This window comes from Salminus brasiliensis, chromosome 24 (assembly GCF_030463535.1).
Source record: "Salminus brasiliensis chromosome 24, fSalBra1.hap2, whole genome shotgun sequence".
Taxonomy (NCBI): domain Eukaryota; kingdom Metazoa; phylum Chordata; class Actinopteri; order Characiformes; family Bryconidae; genus Salminus; species Salminus brasiliensis.
The window spans coordinates 7,768,295-7,783,233 of record NC_132901.1 but is presented as its reverse complement, the minus strand read 5'-3'; the positions used below and the strand labels follow the sequence as shown (position 1 = coordinate 7,783,233).

The 14,939-nt window shown below is 44.1% G+C and overlaps 4 protein-coding genes across 4 annotated transcripts; all 4 read right to left on the bottom strand.

Moving 5' to 3' along the window:
• Positions 1 to 414: 414 nt before the first annotated feature.
• Positions 415 to 1,038, bottom strand: LOC140546974 (histone H1-like). The gene has a single exon (XM_072670457.1). It carries the CDS (start codon positions 1,036 to 1,038, stop codon positions 415 to 417), a length of 624 nt encoding a protein of 207 aa, XP_072526558.1.
• A 2,683-nt stretch (positions 1,039 to 3,721) lies between these two features.
• LOC140546735 (histone H2B) lies at positions 3,722 to 4,096 on the bottom strand. The gene has a single exon (XM_072670123.1). It carries the CDS (start codon positions 4,094 to 4,096, stop codon positions 3,722 to 3,724), a length of 375 nt encoding a protein of 124 aa, XP_072526224.1.
• An 817-nt stretch (positions 4,097 to 4,913) lies between these two features.
• Positions 4,914 to 5,225, bottom strand: LOC140546998 (histone H4). Its single transcript, XM_072670484.1, has one exon. The coding sequence runs from the start codon at positions 5,223 to 5,225 to the stop codon at positions 4,914 to 4,916; it is 312 nt and encodes a 103-aa protein (XP_072526585.1).
• A 9,245-nt stretch (positions 5,226 to 14,470) lies between these two features.
• On the bottom strand, positions 14,471 to 14,881 carry LOC140546849 (histone H3). Its single transcript, XM_072670269.1, has one exon. The coding sequence runs from the start codon at positions 14,879 to 14,881 to the stop codon at positions 14,471 to 14,473; it is 411 nt and encodes a 136-aa protein (XP_072526370.1).
• Between the last annotated feature and the right edge of the window lie 58 nt (positions 14,882 to 14,939).

Below are 14,939 nucleotides of genomic sequence, written 5' to 3'. Positions count from 1 at the left end.
TCGCTTTCCTACCCGACCCCCTCCTCCTCTCGTGCTGTGTCTGTGTGAGCGAGAGAGAGAAAGAAAGGAAGGAAGAAAGAAAACGGGTTAAAGAAAGAAACATTTACCCCCACTCGTGCCCCGTGTTTCGTTTCCCTTTCCAGCTCAAATGTAACACGTTCGACCAAACAGTGGTCATAGAAGGAAAGACCAAACCAAACCCCAAAGAATATTTATCATATATAATTATTGTTTGGGGTAACTAATGAGAGATATTTTTGTGTTGTTGTTGTTGTTTTTTTTTTTTTTTAACAATCATTTCATTGTGCAGTAACAAGGGGGGGAAAGCTGCTTTCTATGAAACTGTGGGTGGCTCTTAAAAGAGCCGTTGAAGAGAGAAATAAGTCATGAAGGTAAACGGCGTAACTGTTTACTTTACTTCTTCTTAGGGGCAGCCTTTTTCGCCTTCGCCGCTTTGGGCTTAGCTGCTTTAGGCTTGACCGTTTTGGCTTTCTTTGGGCTCTTGGTCGCCTTTTTGGGAGCCGCCGGCTTCTTGGCCTTCTTGGGGCTCTTCGCTGCCTTCTTAGCGGCCGCGACGGGCTTCTTGGCCTTCTTGGGGGATTTCTTAGCCGCAGTGGGTTTCTTGGCTGCTACCTTCTTGGGCTTCTTGGCCGCGGCTGGTTTCTTGGCGGCCGGCTTCTTAGCTTTAGGTGCCGGTTTCTTGGCGGCCGGCTTCTTCTTTGCCTCGGCCTGCTTCTTGTTAAGCTTGAAAGAGCCCGACGCGCCGGTGCCTTTGGTCTGCACCAGAGTGCCCTTGGTGACGAGGCTCTTGACGGCGAGCTTAACGCGTGAGTTGTTCTTCTCGACGTCGTAGCCGCCGGCAGCCAGGGCTTTCTTCAGGGCGGCGAGAGACACGCCGCTCCTCTCCTTGGAAGCCGAGACGGCCTTGACGATGAGCTCGCCCACGCTGGGGCCGGCTTTCTTGGGGCGGGCGGCGGCCTTCTTCTTGGGGGCCTTGGCGGGCGCCGAGGCGGCTGGGGCTGGAGCGACTTCTGCCATTGTTCTGCTTTGCTGAGAGCGCGAGTGAGCACAAACTGCTGCAGCGTTCTATAGAACCTCCCGCTGCAGCGAGGGGGCCGGCCCTTAAAAGCCACATGAGAACGTTGTAGACTCAAGTCGCTCGATGCCGCAAAGCCGTGTGGCAGCGACAGTCTCGCACTTGTGTTTTCTCTCGGCGTTTGTCGAGCGAAATATGGGCGAAAGCTCAACTTGGCGAGCGTAGAAATGCTCTCTCGTCTCCGAGAGGCTCCACCGTGTGTTGAGAAGACGGGAAGGGCAGCGTAACGACGCCGCGTTTAATACGGCGCTCACCGAAGCGTGCCACGCTACCGGCGTACCGAACGGGCGGCGGCGCATTTGGCGTGCTAATCTGTGGAAAACGGCGACAAAAGGTGCCACGAACTGGGCGAGTGTTATCCGGTGCGTTGGAGGAGAGCCTCGGCGAGAGCGTGCTGGGCATCCGAGACGTGGGTGCGTTGTTTTGCTCGTCGTGCGGGGCGACCTTGAGGAGTGTGTAAAGCACAGTGTTGCCGTGTGTGCGCAGTATGAACGGAACGGCTCTCCATAGGTCCCCTAATACGCACTCGCACCTTCATTTCCTTCATCACCTCAACACACCCAATATACCATAGCCAAAAATCTCATACTAACCCTAACACAAAATAACTGCATCCACCCCCCCACCCTAAAACGCAAAAACAAAATCTTAAAAAAAAGACAAACCTTATTCTAAAAATCACATGAAATAATCATGCCCTTTTTCAAACCCTAATACAAAATAACTGCACCTTCACTCTATCCCCAATACAAAATAAACCCAAGCTCATTTAAACCCTAAAACCCCATTCTCATTTTAACCCTAATAGAAAATAACCATTTTCTCTCTCCAACCCTAAATGAAATAACCCCATCCTTCTTCCAACCATTATACAAAATAACTCCATCCTCATTCGAACCCCTCACATGAAACAACTGCAATCTCATTCTTGTCCTAAAACAAATTAACCCCATCCCTCCCTCTATCTCAATAAGCAACACACCAAACTTTTGCTTTCATTTAACCCATTCCATGCAGTCATGACCATTCTACTTAGATGTGCATTCCTCAGTAGGCCAAGGGCATGTGTATCCAAAACATCAGGCTGATGGCTTATGTTGAAACTGTTTTACTTTTACTGAATCTTCCTTTGTATCCTAAGGCAAAGGCCTAAGCTCACGGTCACTTTAACTCAATCCACCTTCATCATAAACCTGAGGCCTTTGACCGCCATACTATTTTATTTACTCTACCCTTGTCCTTTTGCCTTGCTTCAACCCTCTACATCAAAAGTCTAGCTCTGAACCTATTCTTGCTCGCTCGAATCTCAACATTAACCTAAGGCTTCAACCAAATTCATCTTTTTGTGACCCAACCAAATAGTCCTAATACAAAATAACTCTGTCCTCCCTCTTAACCTAGTACAACATAACCTTAACATCATTCTAACAATGAAACAAAATAACCCCATCCGCCTTCTAACCCCAAAATAAAATAACCCATTTTCATTCATACTCTAATACAAACCCCACCACCTTCTCTCTCCAACCCTAAAATGAAATAACCCCATCCTTCATCCAACCATTATACAAAATCACTCCATCCTCATTCGAACCCCTCACATGAAACAACTGCAATTTCATTCTTGTCCTAAAACAAATTAACCCCATCCTTCCCTCTATCTCAATAAGCAACACACCAAACTTTTGCTTTCATTTAACCCATTCCATGCAGTCATGACCATTCTACTTAGATGTGCAGTCCTCAGTAGGCCGAGGCCATGTGTATCCATGTGTATCCAAAACATCAGGCTGATGGCTTATGTTGAAACTGACTTTCACTGAACCTTCCTTTGTATCCTAAGGCAAAGGCCTAAGCTCACGGTCACTTTAACTCAATCCACCTTCATCATAAACCTGAGGCCTCCTTACAAAGCCACTGTTACTCACTCTTCCTAGATCACATCTGCACTAAACACACTTTCACCACCATACTTTTTTACTTACGCTACCTCAATTTAATTATTCTACCCTCGTCCTTTTGCCTTACTTCGACCCTCTACATCAAAAGCCTTGCTCTGAACCTACTTTTGCTCACTCAAATCCCACCATAAACCTAAGGCTTTAACTAACTTCACCCTTCTGTGACCCAACAAAAAAGGCTTGTGGGGAGCCTAACCGTATGCCTGGTTATATATACTAGACAGCTTTCATTACAAAGATCGGGTGTGTAATTCTAGGGTTTAAGTCAACCCTAGTATGGTTTCCTGCCTCACTCTTCCCCACCTGTAAGGCTGATCTCCTCTGGACTGGTCTTTCACAGGTGATGTGCAGCTTCATTTATCCCACTTAGCACTACAAGCCCACTCCATACAGTTAGTATGGCACAGTATTTTAGTTTGCTGCTCTGTCCCTGAATCCTAGTACACTATACCAATTAAATGCAAACAAACAATTAAGTAAGTTGATTTACATACATCAATAAGTATGTAACAATAAAGGCACTCTCAAATAATAATAATAATAATAATAATAATAATAATTAGTATTATAACTTACTTGGTTCTTGAATAAAACTGCTCTTTGGAAGAAACCGTGGGTGGCTCTTAAAAGAGCCGTTGGGTTTGGATTATGCCGCTATCACTATTTACTTGGAGCTCGTGTACTTGGTGACGGCCTTTGTGCCCTCTGACACGGCGTGCTTAGCCAACTCACCGGGAAGGAGCAGACGCACAGCGGTCTGGATCTCCCTAGAGGTGATAGTAGAACGTTTGTTGTAGTGAGCCAAACGAGAAGACTCACCGGCGATGCGCTCGAAGATGTCGTTCACGAACGAGTTCATGATGCCCATCGCTTTAGAGGAGATTCCAGTGTCAGGGTGGACCTGCTTCAGCACCTTGTACACGTAGATGGCATAGCTCTCCTTCCTGGACTTTCTGCGCTTCTTGCCTCCTTTCCCGGCCGTCTTGGTCACGGCTTTCTTGGATCCCTTCTTGGGCGCGGACTTAGCTGGCTCAGGCATACTGCTCCTCGTCGAGTAAGACTGAAGAATGAGGGGGAGGCGATAAGCTCCCACATTATTTAGACTCTAGCATTTTAATTAGACGAGGTACCGCCTCCAGAATGCCGTCAAACGACCATTGGACAACAAATTGTCCGCTCTCTTCTTGCCAACCCCCCACCCTTCATTCCCCTCCCCTCCCCTCCCTCCCCTCCCCTCCCTATTCTCCTCTTCCCTTCCCCCTCCCCTGAGCAGCATTCTCTTTGTTCGCCTACCCGCGCATTTTTACCCACCGTGCAGACGGCACATTATTTTTCGCCACATCGGCGTTGACGGCGATATTCTGAATTTATTCAAACGTTTAATCAACGCATACGGGGGAAATTGAAAACTATATGTATTCTTCATATATATAAAATTAGCTTCTTAACCGGGAGATTCATAACCACCATCATTGACTATATTGAAACAAACAAACAAATATGATTCTTGCAACATTCTTCCCGCGCATTCTTAATCTACAGGGCTGTTTTTCTGTTTTTCGGCACAGCGGCGTTGACGGCGATTTTTTTTCTATCAGGATTTATTAAGACATATAGTTCGGATTTAACCAACGCACACGGGGGGCAAAATGGAAAACAATACATATATACAGACATATCTATTATATGTATATATACACATGTATTCTTCCGGTATATTACATTTTAATACAGAGTATGCGGGAGATCGACTGCCTTATTTGATAACAAACTAAGAATAGAAACAGGCTCTTTTGCTGGATTTGTGGGTGGCTCTTAAAAGAGCCGTTGTGTTTAGAGCTGTTCAGGCCGAGCGTTTAACCTCCGAATCCGTACAGAGTGCGTCCCTGGCGCTTCAGGGCGTACACCACATCCATAGCGGTGACGGTCTTTCTTTTGGCATGCTCAGTGTACGTGACTGCGTCCCTGATCACGTTTTCCAGGAACACTTTGAGCACACCGCGGGTCTCTTCGTAGATCAGACCGGAGATACGCTTGACGCCACCACGACGAGCCAGACGGCGAATAGCCGGCTTTGTGATACCCTGGATGTTATCGCGAAGCACTTTACGATGACGCTTGGCGCCTCCTTTCCCAAGGCCTTTCCCGCCCTTGCCTCTGCCTGACATCCTCGCTGCTTCTTTTCCCAGTCGACGAGAAGAGAATCTATGAAGCTGGGGAGCCAGAGACACGCATGTTATACTCCTCTATAGGACCTAAATGAAAGCAAGGGAACCGAGCGACGTCACAGTACATTAGCTCCGCCTCATACTCTGTACGTGAGCAGAACGCTTGTTTTGCTGTACAGCGTCTCAAACATGCCTAGACCACTCAAAGATTGCACATAAAGCCACTGAGTGGGTAGCCATACAAAATACAGTATATTAATATTAATTCGGAATTAAATATTAATTCCGTACCCTCTGGATGTACTCATGTTCAAAATTCAAAAAAGTGCTCTTTTTGGATTTCATGTGGATTTCATTAACATGTGGTGTACATGGGGGGGGGGGACAATCAATAGTCAAAGTCAAGCAATAATAGCATCACTTCTCAATGCATTTGCAGCATGTCTTCCTTCTACTGCTTGTAGTTTCACAGTCTGGCCACACAATGGCATCCAGACTCCAAGTGTTCTAAAAAGGAATAAACTAATAATAGTAATAATAATAACGCAGCACACTTTGGATCATGCATAACCTTCACTCTGAATACTTTAACTCATCATGATTTAGCTTCGAAACCTACAGCCTAGCTCCAGACCTGCTTGACCTTATAATTAAAAAGTAAGCTAAACTATAATTAGGAGCTAAAATCACTTCTGAAATAGCTTGGTCTTATGGCGAAATCTTAAAATAAATAAATAAATAGCTGAATGAATTAATAAAATTCAGTGACCTAGGCTTAAGATGAACTTACAGTGACTCAAAGTAGGCTCATACACAGCCTCTGACTCCTTTTCACGAAATTTGAAGTGCATAGGGGCCATGTGACCTTTGTAAATAAACATTTATGCACCGTTTTCTTAGAAAGATTACACACTTGACATTATTATTGTTATTATTGTAGTAATTGATTGTGTGTTGTACAATCCTAAACCGCACTCCAGTACTCTCTAGTGCACTAGGTGAGTATAGAAGCCGTTTTTTCGTGACATCGTGCACTCCACAGGGAGTAGTGAGCTGCTTGGGAATTGTTTTTTTTTTGTTTCTTGTTTTTTCTCTCGGTTGACCGATGTCGTTTCGGCAACTAGCTAACGAAAATAATCTTTTGTAAACAAAACACTAGCTAGCAAGCTACACAGGCTGCCCAGCTCTGAAAACCAGAAGATACGCTGTTGGTAGCCGGGTTTAAGCACGACTGTTTCTCCCTCACTTGCTCCAAATAACAATATAGAGAACTACGCACGTGTCCGTAATATCGTTATTTCTGTGATTAATTTTAAGACACCTAGCCATCATGCTACTCTCCAAGGTGGCTTCTCGGTTTCAACCACGACAGTAAACGTATAAATGTTGCTATATACACCGTTTCATAATAAAACTTGACTGACTCGAGCGAGTGTGTATTTATCTGACAGGTATTTACACTCGCTGGCGTATGTTATTGTTTGTACCATCCGAGTTAGCTAGCATGCTAATCGCTTTGTTAGCTCATGTGTGGACCTGAAAAAGCAAGTTAACTCAAATCACTCAACAGCCACCAATCACGGCTGTATTGCGTACTTTTATGCTACAACTCTGCATGTGGTACTGCACTGTGGTCAACAAATAATGACCCCTCATAATTAGGCTCATATTTGCGCTTTACTATTTATGCTGGCCGCGTTAGCCACGCTGCAAATCGCTAAGCTGGCTCCAAGCTATGTACAACTCCACACATAGATCCAGCAACGGCAGTTCTACATCAATTTGCTGTGACTGGGTGTACAACTTTAGGCTCTCGGCAAAATCGAGTTATCGGATATCATTATCTACTTCATTTTTGGCAAGTTAGCAAACGTTATCGTGCTAACAACGACACACCGGAGCTAACCAGGGTCCAGTAGTGTAAGGACTAAAAAAAAAATGACGTTTCACATGTATGAACATTAAAAGTAGCTAACATATGTCTTAACACGACAAATACCTCGGTCAGCCCTCTGATGGCTGTCGCCATGTGCGCCTCGGTCTCGTATACAACAAAGTCACACTACATCACGCCATTCTAACGTGCGCAGCGTTTATTACACACACACACACACACGACAAAATTAGTCCTTCCTCAATGCACCTGAATATAAATCACATAAATGGCTATTTAGTACTAGGGTTACGACCTTGCAAGCATAAAACAAGCACCCACGAAGATCAGCCCACTACTGTACACCATGGCACACGGTTTACTTTTTACTGTGACTGGACGTGCAGTTATCGGATTTCATCATTAGATGAAGATATATATATAGAGATATATAGATAGATAGATAGATAGATAGATAGATAGATAGATAGATAGATAATCAATAATACGTCATCTATCGAACTTGTAGTTAGGCATCATGGGAATTGTAGTCCTTGATCTTGACACTACAGGATAAAGACACATCGTGTCATTGACACATTGACATAAAGACGTTTAAAGAAACACACAAACCAGTACAGGGTTTGTATTTTCTGTCAGAATGAATGAGTATGCATAAAGCAAGCCATATATATGTCTACAAATGCATGTCTCTCTCTCTCTCTCTCTCTCTCTCTCTCTCTCTCTCTCTCTCTCTCTCTCTCTCTCTCTCTCTCTCTCTCTTTCTCTCTCTCTCTCTCACACACACACAAACCACCACTGAAATATTTTTGCACATAAAGTAAATTGAGGCCAACTTAAACTAAACCCACACCATTTGGATTCCTCAGGTTTCCACTATACATATTCTAATAACAGCCATATTGGTTAGCAGTTAGTGGAAGAGAAAGGAAGGAAAGAAATTGTGGAAAGCAAAGTATGTTGCAGTTAGTGGATGATAAAGCCTTAGACATATGTTGCAGTTAGTGGATGATAAAGAAATTGTGGTGATATAAAGTGTAAAGCTCATGATGAAGTCAGGGTGAGTGGAAGCAGTTTGGCTTGACCTACCCTTTAGGATTCTGATGGAGTTTCAGGGCTAAGCAAGTGTGTGGAGGATGTCACCACCACAAAGACAGTGACCTGCTACCCGAACCAGAAACCCTGGCTGAATGGAGAGGTGCGTTCTCTACTGAAAGCCAGGGATGCTGCCTTCAGGTCTGGCGACTCACAGGAACTCAGGAGGGCTAGAAGAGAGCTGACCGCAGGTGTTAAGAGGGCCAAAGCTGCATATGCTCTGAAAGTCCAGGGACACTTCTCCTCCCAGGATCCTAGGAGCATGTGGACGGGAATTAAGTGCATCACAGACTATAAAACCAGAGATGCACAATGTTCCAAAGACCCCTCCCTGCCCGAGGCTCTTAACAAATTCTATGCCCGCTTTGAGGACCCTGACACCCCGCCCAGCATAAGACTCACCCCTACACCTGGAGAAGTACCCCTCAGTGTGACACCAGCAGAGGTAAGGAGGACCCTCAGGAGGATCAACCCCCGGAAAAGTGCTGGTCCGGATAACATCCCCGGACGAGTACTACGGGAGTGCGCTGATCAGATCTCCGAGGTACTGGCAGACATTTTCAATGTCTCCCTCACTCAGGCAGCTGTTCCCACCTGCCTGAAGACCGCCACCATCATCCCGGTCCCCAAGAGCTCCACAGTGACAGGTCTGAATGACTACCGGCCGATAGCTCTCACGCCGATAGTCACTAAATGCTTTGAAAGACTGGTTATGACCCACATCAAAGCCACCATCGACGTCACTGTGGACCCACACCAGTATGCCTACAGGAGGAACCGATCCACAGATGATGCCATTTCCTCTGTGGTCCACACTGCCCTCACCCACCTGGAGCAGAAGGACTCTTATGTCCGTATGCTCTTTGTGGACTTCACTTCCGCCTTCAATACCATGATACCTCAGACCCTGACAGATAAGCTCTCCTCACTTGGTCTGCGCTCTTCTCTCTGCAACTGGGTCCTGGACTTCCTGACCAACAGGCCGCAGTCTGTGAGGATCCACAACCTCTCCTCCTCCACCACAATCCTCAGCACTGGCTCCCCTCAGGGCTGTGTGTTGAGCCCCCTCTTGTTCACGCTGCTCACATATGACTGCTCACCCATCCACCCAGGCTGTCATATTGTGAAGTTTGCAGATGACACGGCAGTGGTCGGATGCATCACAAACAGTGATGAGTCTGGCTACAGGCAGGAGGTAGAACACCTGGAGGGTTGGTGCAGAAAGAACAACCTCTGCATCAACATAAAGAAGACGAAGGAGATGATTGTGGACTTCAGAAGGGGCAGACATGCCCACCTCCCCCTGCATGTCGGAGGGTCTGCGGTGGAAGTGGTCTCCAGCTACAGGTACTTGGGTGTTCACCTGAGCAACAACCTCACCTGGAGCAACAACACTTCCAGCCTGGTCAGGAAGGCACATCAGCGGCTCTACTTCCTCAGGCGGTTGAGGCGAGCTGGGCTCGGGAGCTCGGTCCTCACCTCCTTCTACAGATGTGTGGTGGAGAGCGTCCTATGCTCCAGCATCAACGTGTGGCACGGAAGCTGCTCTGCTGCAGACAGGAAAGCTCTGCAGAGGGTGGTGAAGGCTGCACAGAGGTCTGTCGGAGTCAGCCTCCCCACCACCACGGACATATACACCTCCAGATGCAGGAAGAGGGCTACCTGCATCATGAAGGACCCCACTCACCCAGCACACTCACTGTTTGTCCCGCTCCCCTCAGGCAGGAGGCTGCGGAGCATTAAGTGTAGAACGAACAGACTGAGGAACAGCTTCATTCCGGAAGCTGTAAGACTTTTAAACGCCACTTAGTAGAACCACTGCAACGACACTTTGACGACACTAGTCACTTTAAACACACTCTGCTGCTACCTTCTCCATTTACTTCTCTCTGTATTTTATTTTCATTTTTACATATATTTTTATATATTTATGTATATTTTATTTATTTAAGTACTGCTTCTGGGTAAAACTGGGTCCTTGGGTACCACAATTTCGTTCCACCCCATGTACCACATGTGATGCGAATGACAATAAAGTCTCCTTGAAGCTTTAAGACTGTGGTCGTAGTACGTGAATGGAGCGTGGATGCCATCTGGTGGTCAAAATGTAAATCTGCAAAATATAAATAGATATATATATATTTTTTTGGTCCACAGAGACATTTAAAGAAGCAAAATCAGAAAGAGGAGAAAGAGTTAAATTTGAGAAGCACAAAAAAGCTAATTCACAAGTGAGTACGGCTGGCTTTTGATACACCTTTGTTAGCACTTTTGTGTTAATTTGTTACTTACCTATGCCTTGAAGAAAGTCTCTGACCTTGCAGGTTAAATGATTTTTTGCGCTGATGGTGCATCCGCTTTCCAATTTTTAGCTTTGCCCCACTTGCCTCCAGCTCTTCAGCCAGGTCTTGATAGCAGAGCGGTGTTCTTTATTGATTTATGATTATTATGTTGACCTCAATATAAGCTGATGCATACATACATACACATAACCATACAACATAGAATTTAAGGGCTCTAAGGGGAGGAGAACAAAGGTCCTACATAGAACTGCACTACTCTACAGTTTGTCTCTTAGTGAGCGAATTGTTGGCTTTTTACCTAACTGATAATAAAGTGCCTTAAATAAAGAGTGCTTCTATCAAGCATTCTTTAACTAAAGACATTTTATCAAGATCTGTAAGGAGATAATACAGTATTGAATATTTTGTTTTCTTCTGTCCTACTTTATCATTAGCATATTGTTAAAACCCAAACAAAATTACGGTGCCCTAAATTAAGTTTTCATTTCATTGCCTGGTAGCATGACAACTGGTTATCATGCTGGCTACTAAAATGCCCAAAAGTTCCTTGGTAGAACTTAGTAGACTTACTGGAGTTCACAACCATCTGTCATATGTAAAAGCTGTAACATTCACACACATACACGTATACATCTATGTTTTTAGCGTTTGCATTTGCGAGTTTGACCACACGATTGCATCCACGCTCCATCCATGACATATATCCACGATCCCAAAACAACGGTGACGTTTGCAATAGGGCACTTCCTAAATCCCTTACACTGTATACACTACACAGAAGTGCACTTCTCTAGTCAAGTCTTTTAGGCTTCTGATGGAGTTTCAAGGCTAGGCCTCAAGACTGTGGTCATAGTACGTAAATGGAGCGTGGATGCCATCGTGTGGTCAAAATGTAAAACAATTAATCTTGCAATTTTTAATTAATTTATTTATTTATTTATTTATTTATTGTCCACGGAGACAATTAAAGAAGCAAAATCAGAAAGAGGAGAAAGAGTTACATTTAAATAGCAGAGAAGCTAACTTACAAGGGAGGAGGCAGTACGGTCGGCTGTTGATAAACTTTTGTTAGCACTTTTGTATTCATTTGTTACTTACCTATGCCTTGAAGAAAGTCTCTGACCTAAACCATGCAGGTTAATTATATATATATATATATATATATTTTTTTTTTTTTTTATTTTTTTTTTTTTGCACCAATTTGAGGGTGCGTATGCTTTTCCATATTTTAGCTTTGCTCCACTGGCCTCCAGCTCCTCGGTCAGGTCTTGATAGCAGATGAGTCAATTTTATTTGGCAAGGTTTTGGTCAGAGACCATCTTTAGTTAGGCATCATGGGAATTGTAGTCGTTGATCTAATACACTACAAGTTAAAGATATAGTGTCCACAGAGACATTTAAAGTAAGAAAGATCAAACACAAATCGAAAAAATGGTATATTATTGCATACAAGGGAAAAGCTCCTAATGAGGCCAACTAAAACTACATGTTTACCCCTTGGATTTCTCAGGCTCGCTTTACATCTTCTAATAAAAGTCATGTTAGATTAGATAAACACAGAGGGAGTTAATGTTGCTTTTATCATATGTTGCAGTTAGTGGATGATAAAGAAATATGGAAAGACATTGTGGTAAGCAAAGTAAGTGTAGAGCTCATGATGAAGTCAGGGTGAGTGGAAGCAGTTTGGCTAGACCTACCCCTTAGGCTTCTGATGGAGTTTCAGGGCTAAGCTTTAAGTCTGTGGTCGTAGTACGTGAATGGAGCGTGGATGCCATCTGGTGGTCAAAATGTAAATCTGCAAAATATAAAACAATTCATCTTTTTGATTTTTTCTTTTTTGGTCCATGCAGACATTTAAAGAAGCAAAATCAGAAAGAGGAGAAAGAGTTAGAAGCTAACTCACAAGGGAGCAAGTCAGTACGGTCAGCTGTTGATAAACTTTTGTTAGCACTTTTGTATTCATTTGTTACTTACCTATGCCTTGAAGAAAGTCTCTGACCGAAACCTTGCAGGGTGCGTATGCTTTTCCATATTTTAGCTTTGCTTCACTGGCCTCCAGCTCCTCAGTCAGGTCTTGATAGCAGATGAGCGGTTTTCTTTATTGATTTATGATTATTATGGGAACCTCAATATAAACTGATACACAGAGTTTAAGGGCTCTAAAGAGAAGGAAACAAAGGTCCTACATAGAAGTGCACTACTCTACAATTTGTCTCAAAGGCTTCTAGCAGTGAGTGAATTGGTGGCTTTTTACCTAACTGCATGCTGTTTGGTTGTCATGATGGCTAATACAGTGCCTTCCTTAAAGACTGCTTCTTTCAAGCATTCTTCAAAACCTTTCCTTCTGTCCGACTTTATCGTTAGCATATTGTTAAAATGAAACCCAAGCCCAAACGAAAATCATCCCAAAAGACATGTAATTACTTTTTAGATTTATTGGTGCAGTTAACAATCATATTTAATGTGTATAAAATTGCCCTAAATTAAGTTTCCATTTCATTGCCTGGCAGCATGAGAACTGGTAACCATGCTGGCTTCTAAAATGCCCTGAACTGAAGTATGCTTCAATAGAAACATTTTTAAAAATGTACTTTAAAAAACACTAACCAAAATAACACCGCAATACAAATGACTTAGTAGACGTATTGGAGTTCACAACCATCTATCAAATGAAAAAGCTGTAACATTCACACACATTCACGAATAAATCTACGTAGTTAACGTTTGCATTTGCCTTGTTTGACCACACGATGGCATCCACGCTCCATCCATGACATATATGCCCATGATCCCAAAACAACGGTGGTCGTTTGCAATGAGCACTTCCAAAAGCCCTTCTATTCACCACACAGAAGAGCACTACTGTACTCAAGGCTCAAAGGCTTCTACTCTCTATTACATAACCGGGTGCATCCTAGGCAGGACAAACACTTTACCCCTGCCAGTATTTATTCACTATTTCTTTTCCCTAGGCTTCTCTAATGATCATTTTACATGTTCTGGGAAGGTTCATTTAATTTGCTCCATACTTCAAGGGTTATACTTCCAGACAAGCTAGACTGTACTAAATAAGGTAATTTTTGAAGTATAGCACAAAACAATACTGACTCAACATTCATTTAATTTTGGCGAGTTTTCCCGCTGATCTGGGTTAATTTTACAAACAATGTGACGGGAAACATGAATTTTATAGAGTTAACATATAGAGTAAACATATAATTTTTTAGAGTTAGACATGCCTTGTTCTGGTAGAGGTATTGAAAGAGATTAAAAACAAACAAACAAACAAACATTCCTCTCCGGACTATACACTTACCTCCTTTACTGCTGCCCTGGTCTCGCTTACTCTCTATGCAATCAAACTCATGTTGCATATGTATGAAACGTAAGTACCCCAAATCAAGCTCTCATTATATGAATATACACATACATTACTCTCTGAAACTGTGCTTGCAGTTGTATAGTTTCACCACGCGGTGGGATCTACGCTCCATCCATGACTAATGCCGTATGTAATAGGCCAAAACCGGCCTAAACACTACATAGTGTAAAGTGTAGTGTTCTACTGAAGCGGCAGTGGCTTCTACTTTCTGCTGGGGTGAATGAACAGTTTCCAAACTATTAAATATGTATAAACATATTGATAGGAATTAAAAGAAAAGTATTCATATGTATTAAAACACGTTAAAAATGGCGATTTTGATGTGAAATATATATATTTATATATACACATACAGAAGTTGCTTTTTTCCCTAATCTTCACAACCACTGTCTCACGGCTGGTTTCGCTCGCTCAATCCTATGGAATTTAGAAGCGCGCGCGTCATAATAGCCTTACATTATATAAACGCAACACCGAGGTGAGGCGGACATTTGCTGTTTCGGCGCGGACACGGGTAGGTGGCTCTTAAAAGAGCCGTTGGGTATTTCAGGTAAACGTCGAAGCGCTCTGTTTAAGCGCGCTCTCCGCGAATACGGCGGGCCAGCTGGATGTCTTTAGGCATGATGGTGACTCTCTTGGCGTGGATAGCGCACAGGTTAGTATCTTCAAACAGACCCACCAAGTACGCCTCGCTAGCCTCCTGCAGGGCCATGACGGCGGAGCTCTGGAAGCGGAGATCAGTCTTGAAGTCCTGAGCGATCTCACGCACTAGGCGCTGGAAGGGCAGCTTACGGATCAGCAGCTCAGTAGACTTCTGGTAGCGGCGGATCTCCCTCAGAGCCACGGTGCCGGGCCTGTAACGGTGAGGCTTTTTCACGCCGCCGGTGGCTGGGGCACTCTTGCGAGCAGCCTTGGTGGCGAGCTGCTTCCTCGGGGCCTTGCCACCGGTGGACTTACGGGCGGTCTGCTTGGTTCTTGCCATCGCGTTGAACTCTACTCCTCTCGGGGAAAAGAAAGAGAATGAGTTCTCGCTCGCTTCA